Source organism: Dryobates pubescens, chromosome 31 (assembly GCF_014839835.1).
Source record: "Dryobates pubescens isolate bDryPub1 chromosome 31, bDryPub1.pri, whole genome shotgun sequence".
NCBI classification, from domain to species: domain Eukaryota; kingdom Metazoa; phylum Chordata; class Aves; order Piciformes; family Picidae; genus Dryobates; species Dryobates pubescens.
The window spans coordinates 7,350,124-7,363,380 of record NC_071642.1 but is presented as its reverse complement, the minus strand read 5'-3'; the positions used below and the strand labels follow the sequence as shown (position 1 = coordinate 7,363,380).

General features: G+C 56.8%; 1 protein-coding gene across 1 annotated transcript in view; it reads left to right on the top strand.

Annotated features, from left to right (window-relative positions):
• The window catches only part of ARHGAP25 (Rho GTPase activating protein 25), a 36,148-nt gene extending 23,216 nt beyond the window's left edge, over positions 1–12,932 (top strand). Inside the window, exons 5-11 of the mRNA XM_054174898.1 lie at positions 1,317–1,524; positions 5,227–5,359; positions 6,691–6,764; positions 7,700–7,821; positions 9,235–9,434; positions 10,828–11,375; positions 12,530–12,932. Coding sequence (XP_054030873.1) covers positions 1,317–1,524; positions 5,227–5,359; positions 6,691–6,764; positions 7,700–7,821; positions 9,235–9,434; positions 10,828–11,375; positions 12,530–12,740 — 1,496 coding nt within the window. The 3' untranslated portion in view covers positions 12,741–12,932. The remainder of the gene's footprint in view (positions 1–1,316; positions 1,525–5,226; positions 5,360–6,690; positions 6,765–7,699; positions 7,822–9,234; positions 9,435–10,827; positions 11,376–12,529) is intronic.
• The last annotated feature ends 325 nt before the right edge of the window (positions 12,933–13,257 follow it).

Here is a 13,257-nt window from a genome sequence, read left to right as displayed (position 1 = left end):
ACAGGCCCTGTGGCTCCAGAGCAGCGTTGAGTTGTAGTTTCCTGGTCTGGAAGATGCAAAGGAATTATTCCAGCCTTCAGAGCAGGACCTGAACACATCCACAGGCACTGCTGAGACCAAAGTATGCTAGAGGACCGTAGGACTCTTTGCCATTAGTATCCCAGAGCCACCTGGGATTTGTCTGCTGTCACCATGCCCCAGGCTCTGAGGAGGAAGTGCTGGGATGCAGGCTGCTGCCTCCCCACCTTTGAGCTCTTCTGCTGCTGTGAGTTCAGGAGGACAAAGCCCTTGCTCCGGAGGAGAGGTAGCAGCACTGCTGCGGGCTGGGGGTGTCTGCAGGGGGGCAGGCGAGGGGAGGGGGCAGACAAGCAACTAAATCAGTGAAGCTTCCAGCTCCAAACCTCTGCAAGGCTGCTTCCTTTATCTCCTGGTGGTCTCCTGTGCTTTCCATAGCCTTCAGTTTTGTGTGATGGGCTTGCTTTCTCCTGAGCCCACCCTCTCTGGAGCTCACCTTCTCCTGAGCTCACCCTCTCTGGAGCTCACCCTCTCTGGAGCTCACCCTCTCTGGAGCTCACCTTCTCTGGAGCTCACCTTCTCTGGAGCTCACCTTCTCCTGAGCTCACCCTCTCTGGAGCTCACCCTCTCTGGAGCTCACCTTCTCCTGAGCTCACCTTCTCTGGAGCTCACCTTCTCTGGAGCTCACCTTCTCTGGAGCTCACCTTCTCCTGAGCTCACCTTCTTAAATATTTGCTTGTTATCATTTATGGGATGGGAGGTGTCTCAGGAAATCTACTGGTTCAGCTGAGGGAGCTGGGGCTGTGCAGCCTGGAGAAGACTCCAGGGGGACCTCAGAGCTGAAGGGATCCTGCAGGAGGGCTGCAGAGAGACTTTTCCTGACGGGTCTAGAGCCAGGCCAAGGGAGGATGGGTTGAAGCTGAGGGAGAGCAGGGTCAGACTGGAGCTGAGGAGGAAATTCTTCAGTGTGAGGGTGGTGAGAGCCTGGCACAGGCTGCCCAGGGAGGCTGTGGCTGCCTCCTGCCTGGGGGTGTTGAAGGCCAGGCTGGATGAGGCCTTGGGCAGCTGAGTCTGGCTGAGAGCTGTCCCTGCCCATGGCAGGAGGGTTGGAGGAGATGACCTCTGAGGTCCAACCTGAGCCACTCTGTGACTCTATGGCGTTGTTCCTTCCCCTGGGTTGCAGGCTCCTTGTGTCTCCTGTGCTGCCAGGCACTGCTTTCGCCCCTGGTGCCCCTGGGCAGCGCAGCTGCCTCCAACGAGGCTTCGCTTGGGCTGCCCTGACCTCTCTGTCCTCTCCCCAGCGGTGTTCGGGCAGCACTTGGCAGAGACCATGGCCTACGAGCAGAAGTTCGGGCGGCAGCTGGTGCCCATCCTGGTGCAGAAGTGCGCAGAGTTCATCCTGCAGCAGGGGCTGGCCGAGGAGGGCATCTTCCGCCTGCCCGGGCAGGACACGCTGGTGCGGCAGCTGCGGGAGGCCTTCGACGCCGGGGAGAGACCTTCCTTCCGCCGGTAACGCTGCACAGCCCGCCTGGGGAGCTCAGCACCCTGCCCCTCGGGAGCTCAGCATCCTGCCCCGGGGCGCTCAGCACCCTGCCCCAGGGCGCTCAGCACCCTGCCCCGGGGCGCTCCGCACCCTGCCCCGGGGCGCTCCGCACCCTGCCCCCGGGGAGCTCCGCACCCTGCCCTCGGGGCGCTCCGCACCCTGCCCTCGGGGAGCTCCGCACCCTGCCCTGGGGAGCTCCGCACCCCGCCCTCGGGGCGCTCCGCACCCTGCCCCTGGGGAGCTCAGCATCCTGACCCGGGGCGCTCCGCACCCTGCCCCTGGGGCGCTCCGCACCCTGCCCCCGGGGAGCTCAGCACCCTGCCCCCGGGGCGCTCAGCATCCTGACCCGGGGCGCTCCGCACCCTGCCCCCGGGGCGCTCCGCACCCTGCCCCCGGGGAGCTCCGCACCCTGCCCCCGGGGAGCTCAGCACCCTGCCCCCGGGGAGCTCAGCACCCCGCCCCGGGGAGCTCCGCACCCTGCCCCCGGGGCGCACCGCACCCTGCCCCCGGGGCGCTCCGCACCCTGCCCCCGGGGCGCTCCGCACCCTGCCCCGGGGCGCTCCGCACCCTGCTTGGCCTAGGTGGGATGGGACCTCAAAGATTCCCCCAGTGCCAGCCCCCTGCCCTGGGCAGGGACAGCTCTCAGCCAGGCTCAGCTGCTCAAGCTGGGCTTGAACACCCCCAGGCAGGAGGCAGCCACAGCCTCCCTGGGCAGCCTGGGCCAGGCTCTCACCACCCTCACACTGAAGAACTTCTTCCTCAGCTCCACTCTAACCCTGCTCTCCCTCACCTTCAAACCATTCCCCCTTGGCCTGGCTCTAGACCCCCTCAGCAAAAGTCTCTCTGCAGCCTTCCTGCAGGATCCCTTCAGGTCCTGACAGGCAGCTCTGAGGTCTCCTTGGAGCCTTCTCCTCTCCAGGCTGAACACCCCCAGCTCCCTCAGCCTGTGCTCACAGCAGAGCTGCTCCAGCCCTTGTCATAGCAAAGTGAAGCCTTGATCCTCCTCCAAATCATTGAGTCACAGAATCATTTTGCTTGGAAAAGCCTTTTAAGCTCATCCAGCCCAATCATGGCCCTCAGCACCATGTCTCTGTGGCTCTGAAACACCTCCAGGGCTGGGGATTCAACCACCTCCTTGAGCAGATTGTTCCAGTCTTTGAAGAGCTTTTAGTGGAGAAGTTTCTCCTAATGTCCAACCTAAACCTCCCCCTGGTTCAACCTGAGGCCACATCCTCTTGTCCTGTCACTTGATTCTAGGGAGAAGACACCAACCCCCCACCCTACCTCTCCAGTCTAAGTAGTGATAATGGTTTGACTTCATGACCTAGAAGGTCTTTTCTGACCATAGTGACTCTGTGAACCTCCTTGCAGCATGAGGTGAGGTCACTCAGCCCTGAAAATGACAAAGTCTTTGTGGGATCCAACCTCTCTGGTAAGGATGAGGAAGGAAATTGGCAGTTTGAGAGCCAGTGTGGGGCAGAGCAGCCTCTCTAACTCCCTTGAGAGCCCAGCAGAGCCCCGTGGGAAATGTGGACACTACAGAAGGGTTTGCCAAGGAGAGAGGTTTCAGCAGGCAGCCCAGGTGGAGGCAAGAGCAGGATCAGAGGGCACTGAGGTGAGATTCATGGAAATAAAGGGAAGCTCCCCAGCTCTCCTGGAGCCTTCTGGCACTGGAAGGCTGCTCTGAGGTCTTCCTGGAGCCTTCTCTTTTCCAGGCTCACTTCCAGGGATGAGGTGCCCACAACTTCTCTGGGCAACCCATTCCAGTGCCTCCCCACCCTCACAGCAAAGGACTTCTTCTTAAGATCCAATCTGTATCTACCCTGCTCCAGTTTCAAGCCATCAGCCCTCACCCTGTCACTCCATGCCTTTGATCAAAGTCCCTCCCCAGCTCTCCTGGAGCCCCTGCAGGGACTGAAAGATTGCTCTGAGGTCTCCCTGGAGCCTTCTCTTCTCCAGCCTGAATAGCCCCAACTCTCCCAGCCTGTCCCCACAGGGGAGGTTCTGCAGCCTCTGATCATCTCTGTGGCCTCCTCTGGACCCTCTCCAGCAGCTCCAGGTCCTTCTTGTGCTGGGGGCCCAGAGCTGGAGGCAGAGCTGCAGGTGGGGTCTGAGCAGAGCAGAGCAGAGGGGCAGAATCCCCTCCCTGTGCTGCTGCTCTCCCTGCTCTGGCTGCAGCTCAGCACTCAGCTGGCTCTGGGCTGCCAGGGACCAGTGCTGGCTCCTGGAGAGTTTGTCACCAACTGACACCCCCAAGGCCTTCTCCTTGAGACTGCTCTTGACTATTGGTAGGCCCTACAGAAACACAGCTCTGATAAAATTCCTCTGTGGTTTTGTGCACGTGTTGAGAAACCCCCAACCAAACCAACCCCCCCTACAACCAACCCCAAAATAGATGACCTCTGTGGCTTCTGCTCAAAGTTTAGAACAGTTCAGCAACTTCAAGGTAGGTCAAATCAGAGGCTTAGGGTCTTGACAGTGTCCTTTTGACAGAATGTAAACTCCATGGTGTGCAAAGCTGCAAACATCTGTCCCAGCAGAGCAGCTTCAGGACTTGCTGTTGATCTGCACAGCCCCAGGCAGCTTCTCCAGCTCCTGCCTGGGGACTGGTGCCAAACACGTGAGCCCCCGGCAGGAGCTGCATGCAGAGCCTCAGGAGTCAAACACAGCCTGGGAAAGCTCAGCCTGGGTGTGAACATGGAGGTCCTGCCAACCTATCCCCACCAGGCACTGATTTTACATGCCTTACCTTGGGGTGCCCTGCAGATCCCCCCCAGCTTGCTTTGTCCTCCCTGTTTCTATCTCTCTGTCTCCTGCATCGGTACACAGAGCGCAAATACAACTCATGCTCCCCAGGAGCAGGGCTTTACAGAATCCCAGCATGGAGTGGGTGGGAAGGGACCTCTGGGGATCATCCACTCCAAGACCCCTGCTCCAGCAGGGCACCCCCAGCAGCTTGCCCAGCAGCACAATGCCCAGGGAGGGTTGGAAGCTCTCCACACAAGGAGACTCCACAACCTCTCTGGGCAGCCTGCTCCAGGCCTCCAGCACCCTCACACCAAACAACTTTCTCCTCCTCTCCAGATTGCACCTCCTGGGTGCCAGTTTGTGCTCAGTGCCCCTTGGCCTGTCCCTGGGCACCACTCAGCAGAGTCTGGCCCCAGCCTCTTGCCCCCCACAGCTCCTTTAGCTCTTGCTGAGCATTGCTCAGCTGCCCTCTGGGGCTGTTCTTCTGCAGGCTCTCAGCCCCAGGGCTCTCAGCCTTTGCTGCTGCCAGAGCTGCTCCAGGCCCCTCAGCAGCTTCCCAGCCTGCCCTGGACTCTCTCCAGCAGTTCTCTGTCCCTCTGCAACTGGGGAGCCCAGAGCTAGACCCAGGACTGCAGCTGTGGCCTCTCTAGGACAGAGCAGAGTGGGAGGAGAAACCTCCCTGGCTCTGCTGTCCACACTCTTCTTCATGCCCCCCAGGATACCACTGAGGCCTTCTTGTCAACCAGGGCACATTGCTGGCTCCTGGGCACCTCTTATCCCCCAGCACTCCCAGCAGGTCCCCTCTCCCCTGTCCTGCTGCAGGAGGTTGGTGATCCCTAGATGCAGCACCCTGTCCTGGCTGCCCTTCAGACAGCTGTTTGCTCACAGCTGAGTCACCTGCTGCTCTCTGCACCTTGCAGGGACACAGATGTGCACACTGTGGCCTCTCTGTTCAAGCTCTACCTGCGGGAGCTGCCCGAGCCCGTGGTGCCCTGGCTGCAGTATGAGGACTTCCTGCGCTGCGGGCAGGCGCTGGACACCGATCTGAGACAGGTAGAGATGAGCTCCTTCCTCTCCTTCTGGCCCTCAAGGCAGCTGTGCTTCAGAGCCAGGCTGTGTGAGCTGGAGGTGCTGGGTGCCTGTGGAGCTGTGCATTGGGAGCTCTGCAATCTGTGAGCCTCAAGGCAGGAGGTAAATCACAACCAAGCAAAAGCAAGCAAGCAAGCAACAAGGTCTCATAGCCAGGGGGGTTTCCCAGCTGGACAACATGGATTGGTCCATTTCCAAGCTTAAATTCCTGGAGCAGGTCATAGAGTCATAGAATGGCTTGAGTTGGAAGGGATCTTGAAGATCATCCAGTTCCAACCCCCTGCCATGGGCAGGGACACCTCCCACCAGCCCAGCTTGCTCAAGGCCTCATCCAGCCTGGCTTTGAACACCTCCAGGCAGGAGGCAGCCACAGCCTCCCTGGGCAGCCTGTGCCAGTGTCTCCCCACCCTCACCCTCAAGCATTTCTTCCTCCTCTCAGAGGGACAGAGGTGCTGGGCAAAGGGCCACCTCTTGTTGAGCACTGCCCATAAACTTCTCCTTGTTTTGTCTGCTGGAGAAATGTCATTTCCAGGGTGAGCAAAGGCCAAGAGTTGAGATCATATATGGGTGGATGGATGAAAGGGTGGATGGATGGATGGATGAAAGGGTGGATGGATGGGGGGATGGATGGGAGGGTGGATGGATGGGTGGGTGGATGGGTGGGTGGATGGATGGATGAAAGGGTGGATGGATGGGTGGATGGGTGGGTGGATGGTTGGATGAAGGAGTGGAAGGGTGGATGGATGGATGGATGAAAGGGTGGGTGGATGGGTGGGTGGATGGATGGATGGATGGATGGATGAAAGGGTGGATGGATGGGGGGATGGATGGGAGGGTGGATGGATGGATGGGTGGATGGGTGGGTGGATGGGTGGGTGGATGGATGGATGAAAGGGTGGATGGATGGGTGGATGGGTGGGTGGATGGTTGGATGAAGGAGTGGAAGGGTGGATGGATGGATGGATGAAAGGGTGGGTGGATGGGTGGGTGGATGGATGGATGGATGGATGGGTGAAAGGACAGATGGGTGGATGGTGGAGTGAATGCATGAATGGGTGGATAAATGGGTGGATGGATGGATTGATTGATGGATGGATGGATGAATGAATGAATGGGTGGGTGGATGGATGGATGAATGGGTGGATGGATGGATGGATGGATGGATGAATGAATGGGTGGGTGGGTGGATGGGTGAATGGATGAATGGATGGATGGATGGAGTGGCCAAGGGCTGTTCTTGAGTCCCTACATGTATTTGTGAGCTGTTATGGAGCTATTTCTTTACCTCCCTTTAGGGCCATCAGGAGCTCCTCAAGCAACTCTCTCTCCTTCCCAGAGACAATTACAACCTCCTCAGCTATATCTGCAGGTCAGTCCTCTGCACAAGATATAAACAGCTCAGATTTGGGGTTGGGGAGGAAAAATATCATTCCAAAGGCTGATGCTGACTCCTCCAGAGAGAGGTCTCTGGACACTGTGTTTTAGTTCCCCTCAAGGCACCAGATCCTGAATTTTATAAAGGGAGCATTTCAGACTCCAGGATAAACATCTTGACAATGTCTGGGCATAAAAACCAAGCCTAAAACCTATGATCAAATCCCTGGGGATTAAAATCCTGTGCAGTTTTCCTGGACAAATCCTTGTGCAGCAAACCTGGCAGGTTTAGAACAGAGGAAACCAGAATGGCTTTGGCTGGAAAAGACCTTTAAGATGTGCAGACTCACAGAGTCATGGAATGGCTTGGTTGGAAGGGATCTTGAAGATCATCCAGTTCCAGCTCCCTGCTGTGGGCAGGGACACCTCCCAGCAGCCCAGGATGCTAAAGGCCTCACCCAACCTGGCCCTGAACACCTTCAGGGAGGAGGCAGCCACAGCCTCCCTGGGCAACCTGTGCCAGTGTCTCCCCACCCTCCCTTGAAAGAATTTCCTCCTCATCCCCAGTCTCAGTCTCCTTTCTTCCAGCTCAAAGCCATTCCCCTCATCCTGTCACTCCCATCCCTTGTCAGAAGCCTCTGAGCCCAGTCATTATCCAACTCTCCAAGCCTGGTGCTTTTCCTGTGGTGAGGATTTTCCCCTTCCTTTTTTACTGTATTTTAGGTGAGCAGCTGGGCACAGGGTGGCTTTGCCACTGATGCCAAACAGAGCCAGCTCCAGCTCACAGTTACAAGGCAATGGCATGTTCCTACCCTCAGGACCTGGAGGAAGGGCTGGAAGGATTAGTCAGGGTTTTCTGCCAGAGGCTGTGTAAGGCTTTGTTCTGTTTTCCCTCTCTGACTTGAAATATTTGCCCTTGGACTCTGGCAGGTTCCTACACGAAATTCAGCTGAACTCCAGCATCAACAAGATGAGTGTGGATAACCTGGCAACAGTGATTGGAGTGAACCTCATCAGACCCCAGATAGAGGATCCTGCACTTATTATGAGAGGTAAAAGGGAGGCCTGGACTAACTGGCATAGGAGCACTTGATACACTGAAATACTCAGCTTCATTCAAGGGCTTGAAATTAAACCCCACGAAACTAAGCCTGGCATGGGCACAGGAAGGGCAGCAGAGCACAGCCATGTGTTATTGGGTTATAAATGTGTTGAGGGTGGCCAAAAAAAACCCAAAACAAGCCCTGTGTGCTCCCTCCACAGATTTCAAACCATTCAGGAATTAGGTGAAGTCATCTCTCTTTGCTTGGACCAGGGAGGGTGTCCAATTCTTCTCAGGGAACCAAAGGAGGCTGAAGGAAATGGCTGATTAGTTGAGCCAGGCTGTGACCCCCTGGGCAAGGTCAGAGCAGAACTACAGGCTGGGGTCAGAGTGGCTGGAGAGCAGCCAGGCAGAGAGGGACCTGGGGGTAGTGGTTGACAGCAGCTGAACACGAGCCAGCAGTGTGCCCAGGCAGCCAAAAAGGCCAAGGGCATCCTGGCCTGGGTCAGGAACAGTGTGCCAGCAGGAGCAGGGAGGTCATCCTGCCCTGTGCTCAGCACTGGTTAGGCCACATCTTGAGTCCTGTGTCCAGTTCTGGGCTCCTCAGTTCAAGAAGGACATTGAGAGACATTGAAGGTGTCCAGAGAAGGGCAACAAAGCTGGGGAGGGGTCTGGAGCACAGCCCTGTGAGGAGAGGCTGAGGGAGCTGGGGTTGCTTAGCCTGGAGAAGAGGAGGCTCACGGGAGACCTTCTTGCTCTCTCCAACTCCCTGACGGGAGGTTGGAGCCAGGTGGGGGTTGGGCTCTTCTCCCAGGCAGCCAGCACCAGAACAAGAGGACACAGTCTCAAGCTGTGCCAGGGGAGGTTTGGGCTGGGTGTTAGGAAGAAATTCTTCCCAGCAAGAGAGATTGGCCACTGGGATGTGCTGCCCAGGGACGTGGTGGAGTCCCCATCCCTGGAGGTGTTTAAGAAGAGCCTGGATGAGGCACTTGGTGCCATGGTTTAGTTGATGAGATGGTGTTGGGTGATAGTTTGGACTGGATGATCTTGAAGGTCTTTTCTGTTCTAACAGAGGACATCTTGGAAGGCCAAAGACTGCTCTGTTCTACAGACAGTGCAAGCCAAAGGGCCCTGCCCTTGATCCTATAGTAACTGATGCCTGCAGCTTGCTTGCCAAGCCAGACACACAATTTGTGGCTTGCTGCACCTGAGCACTCTCCTGTCTTGGCTGCTGCTCCTGCTCTTCTGGGGTGATGTAGAAATCCTTCCCTTTACTTGGTTTCTGATCCTGCTCCTTGCCTTCCCCCTCCTTTCTGTGTGCATCTCCATGGTAGGCAGCAGAAAGAGCAAGCAGAGGACGCAGGTGTGGGTGGAAGGAAGTTTGCCTTGGGTTTGCTGCTGACAGGTCTCTGATTTCTTCCAGGCACGCCACAGGTCCAGAAAGTGATGACTGTGATGATAAGTGACCATGCAGAACTCTTTCCCCCATCCAAAGATGTGCCCCTCTCCCCTCCTGCCCCCCAGAGTGACAAGAAAGCTCCAATCCCGCGCAGCTCCGTGGGCTGGGAGGCTGCAGAGGACCCTGCGCTGCCCAGGGCAGAGAGCTTGATCCAGAGGCAAATGGTGAGGAGAGGTCATGGAATCACAGATTGCTTTAAGTAGGAAGGGACCTTTCAAGCCCATCCAGTCCAAGTCCCTGCAGCCAGCAGGGATATCCCCAAGCAGAGCAGGTTGCTCAGAGCCCCAGCCAACCTGACCTGCAGTGGTGCCAGGGATGGGGCAGCTCCAAGCTCTGTGGGCAGCCTGGGCCAGGCTCTCCCCACCCTCAGTGTCAAACATTTCTCCCAGTCTGAATCTCCCTCTTTGGGTTCAAGCCATCACCCCTTGTCCTTGTCACAACACCCTCAGATAGATAATTAAGCAATCATTTAATCAATGTGTGACTAATGCTGATGGGACCTGGCAGGTCAGTGAGCACAAGGAGCAGTTGCTATTAATAGGGTAAAGAGCTGCAACTGCCAGCCCTGGAATATCTGCATCAGGAGAAGGATGGAGATAAACTTTCCACTTCCCTCTGAAAAATCTCCTTGGGGAGAATGAAAATTCCTGAAGTTTTTTAGCTGAAAGGCAGAAGAGAGGAAAGCTTTCTCAGTTCATGCTGGTGAGGTGAAAACACTGAGGATTGAATGTTTCCCTCAGAAAGAGAAATGTGTGTTGGCAGCCCCCAAAAGCCAACCATGTCCTGGGCTGCCTCCCAGCAACATGGGCTGCAGGGCAAGGGAGGGGATTCTGCCCCTCTGCTCTGCTCTGCTCAGACCCTAACTGCAGCACTGCCTCCAGTTCTGGGGCCTCCAGCACAAGAAGGACCTGGAGCTGCTGGAGAGGGTCCAGAGGAGGCCACAGAGATGATCAGAGGCTGCAGAACCTCCCCTGTGGGGACAGGCTGGGAGAGTTGGGGCTATTCAGGCTGGAGAAGAGAAGCATCCAGGGAGACCTCAGAGCAATCTTTCAGTCCCTGCAGGGGCTCCAGGAGAGCTGGGGAGGGACTTTGATCAAAGGCATGGAGTGACAGGGTGAGGGCTGATGGCTTGAAACTGGAGCAGGGTAGATACAGATTAGATCTTAGGAAGAAGTCCTTTACTGTGAGGGTGGGGAGGCACTGGAATAGGTTGCCCAGAGAAGTTGTGGGCACCTCATCCCTGGAAGTGTTTAAGCTCAGGCTGGATGAGGCTTTGAGCAACCTGGGCTGGTGGAAGGTGTCCCTGCCCATGGCAGGGGCTTGGAACTGGATGATCTTGGAGGTCCTTGCCCAAACTCAGCCATTCTATGAGTCTGTGGCCTCTGCAAAAAGTTCTTCCCAATGGCAAACACAGCAGAAGCCAAAATGTCTTATGGGGAATGGGAGGCCTCAGCTGTGGGCAGGTTGGGACCTGCTGGGGGTTGGTGCTGCTGTCACAGCTGCCTCTGCTCACCCAGCAGCACAGGGCTGTGCTAATGCCAGGGCTTTACTTTACAGAGAGGTGACCCAAGGAGTGCCCCTGGGCCAGCCCCCAGTGAAGAGAACAGCTCCAGAGATCCACTGGCACCGTGGAAAACGCAGCCAAGGAAAAGAACTCAGACCTTACCTAACAGGAAAACCTTCCTGGCAGCTGCTTCCCCGGGGGAGAAAGGCAGCAGTGACCAAAGTGACAGCTGGAAAAGCTGCCCTGGGAGCAGCCTGGGCTCTGTGTTCCCTGAGGGACACAAGAGAACGTTGTCTCATGATCTTTTTAAGCTGCTGGACCTTCACAGGACTTCGACCTATGATAATGTTCCTGCCCCGCAGGCAGAGAGGGGGGAGGGCAGCGGCTCCAGCCCCTCCAGCCCTGTCTCTGACAAAGAATTCCTCCCCTGCCCCAGCCCCAGCCCCAGCCATCAGCCAAAGGAAATGGCCAGTCCCACCAGCAGCCCCACCGAGGTCTCCAAGCCCGACCAGGAGAGCAGGGAGTTCCTGCAGAGCATGATCCTGAAGCTGGAAAGAGAGATGGAGGCACAGAAAAATGACTATGAGGAACAGATGAAAAGGTAACAGCACTGCAGGGTGCTGCTTGCTGGAGGGGAAGATTCCTGGGAAGGGATTTTTGACAAGGGATTGTAGTGACAGCATGAGGGACAATGGGTTGAAGCTCAAGGAGGGCAGATTTAGACTGCAGATGAGGAAGAAGTTCTTGAGAGTGAGGGTGGGGAGACACTGGCACAGGTTGCCCAGGGAGGCTGTGGATGTCCCCTCCCTGGAGGAGTTCAAGGCCAGGCTGGATGAGGCCTTGAGCAAGCTGGGCTGGTGGGAGGTGTCCCTGCCCATGGCAGGGGGTTGGAACTGGATGATCTTTAAGGTCTCTTCCAGTATGGATCTGCTGGAGGATTGGAAGGCCAGGTTAGATCAATGGGTCAAGGCCAATGGGTTGAGGTTCAACAAGACCAAGGGCTGGGTCCTGCTTTTGGCTCACAACATACCCAGGAAAGCTCCAGGCTGGGGGCAAAGTGTCTGGAAACTGCCTGGTGGAAAGGGACCTGGGGGTGCTGGGTGCCAGCAGCTGGAGATGAGCCAGGGGGTGCCCAGGTGGCCACCAGCAGCCTGGCCTGGAGCAGCAATGGTGTGGGCAGCAGGAGCAGGGAAGTGATCATGTACTTGGCATTGGTGATGCAACACCTGGAATCCTGGATTCAGTTTTGGCTTCTTCACCCCAAGGAGGACACTGAGGAGCTGGAGCAGGTCCAGAGAAGGGCAACAGAGCTGGGGAAGGGTCTGGAGAAGAGGGCTGGGGAGGAGCAGGTGAGGGAGCTGGGGAAAAGGAGTCTAAGGGGAGACCTCATTGCTCTCTGCAGCTCCCTGAAAGGAGGTTGCAGAGAGGTGAGGGTTGGTCTCTTCCCCCCAGTCTCAGGTGATAGGACCAGAGGAAATTGTGCCTGGAGAGGGTTAGGTTGGATGTAGGGAACAGTTTCTTTGCTGCAAGAGTGGTCAGGGATTGGCACAGGCTGCCCAGGGAGGTGGTGGAGTCCCCATCCCTGGAGGTGTTCTGGAAACCTGTGGCCACTGCAGGTCAGGGCACCGGGACCCCACCTCTGGCTTGTATCGTTGCTTAAAGACACAGAGGATGCATTTGGCTCTGTGAAAGCCCAGCACTGACTCCCTGGCACTCTTCTGATCCAATCCTTTCATCTTCTGCTTCTCTTTGCAGTCTTGAGAAGGAAAACTATGAAGTTTGGGCCAAAGTGGTGAGACTGAACCAGGACATAGAGAGGGAGAAGAAGAAGTCCGAGGAGCTGGAGGCGAAGCTGCTGACCACGGAGCGCTCGCGGGAGGACCTGGAGAGGAAGAACAAACTGCTTGAGGAGGAGATTAAAAGCCTCTCCCAATCCCCCAGCCAAACTGATGCCAAACCCAACTAAGGGAAGGCAGCCAGCTGTGCACAGCCATGAAATGCAGCTGCCTGGCTCCACAGGGATTGCCAAGCAGGGTCAGAGCCAGGGACTTGTGTCCTGCGGCCTTCTGCTGCTGACTGCAGGCTGGTTCTGGTTCGAAGGAAGGAGGCCAGAAGTTAGAGGCTTGGTTTGTGCTCTGGGACTGGAAAATTCACAGCTGTTCTTTGGCTCTTTTTTTGGTATTTTGGGGTTGGTTTTTTTGTTTGTTTGGTTGTTTTTCATCTCCTCTTTCAGCTGCTCAAACCACCTGTGGAACAGGCCAGCCCTTGCTGCTGCTCACTCAGGGCACCTTGCACACAGGAGGTCAGGTTAAGGACGTCTTAGGCCTTGACAAAACCCCTTCTGCCAGCCTGCTGGGGACACCCACACTGCCTCTGAGTGGACCAGAAAGTCCTGCATGTGGGGAGACAGAAAAGCCCCAAGGGCTGGGCTGGCACAGCTGTGTGCCTGGCTGCTGGGTGGCAGATGCTGAGATGTTCACATT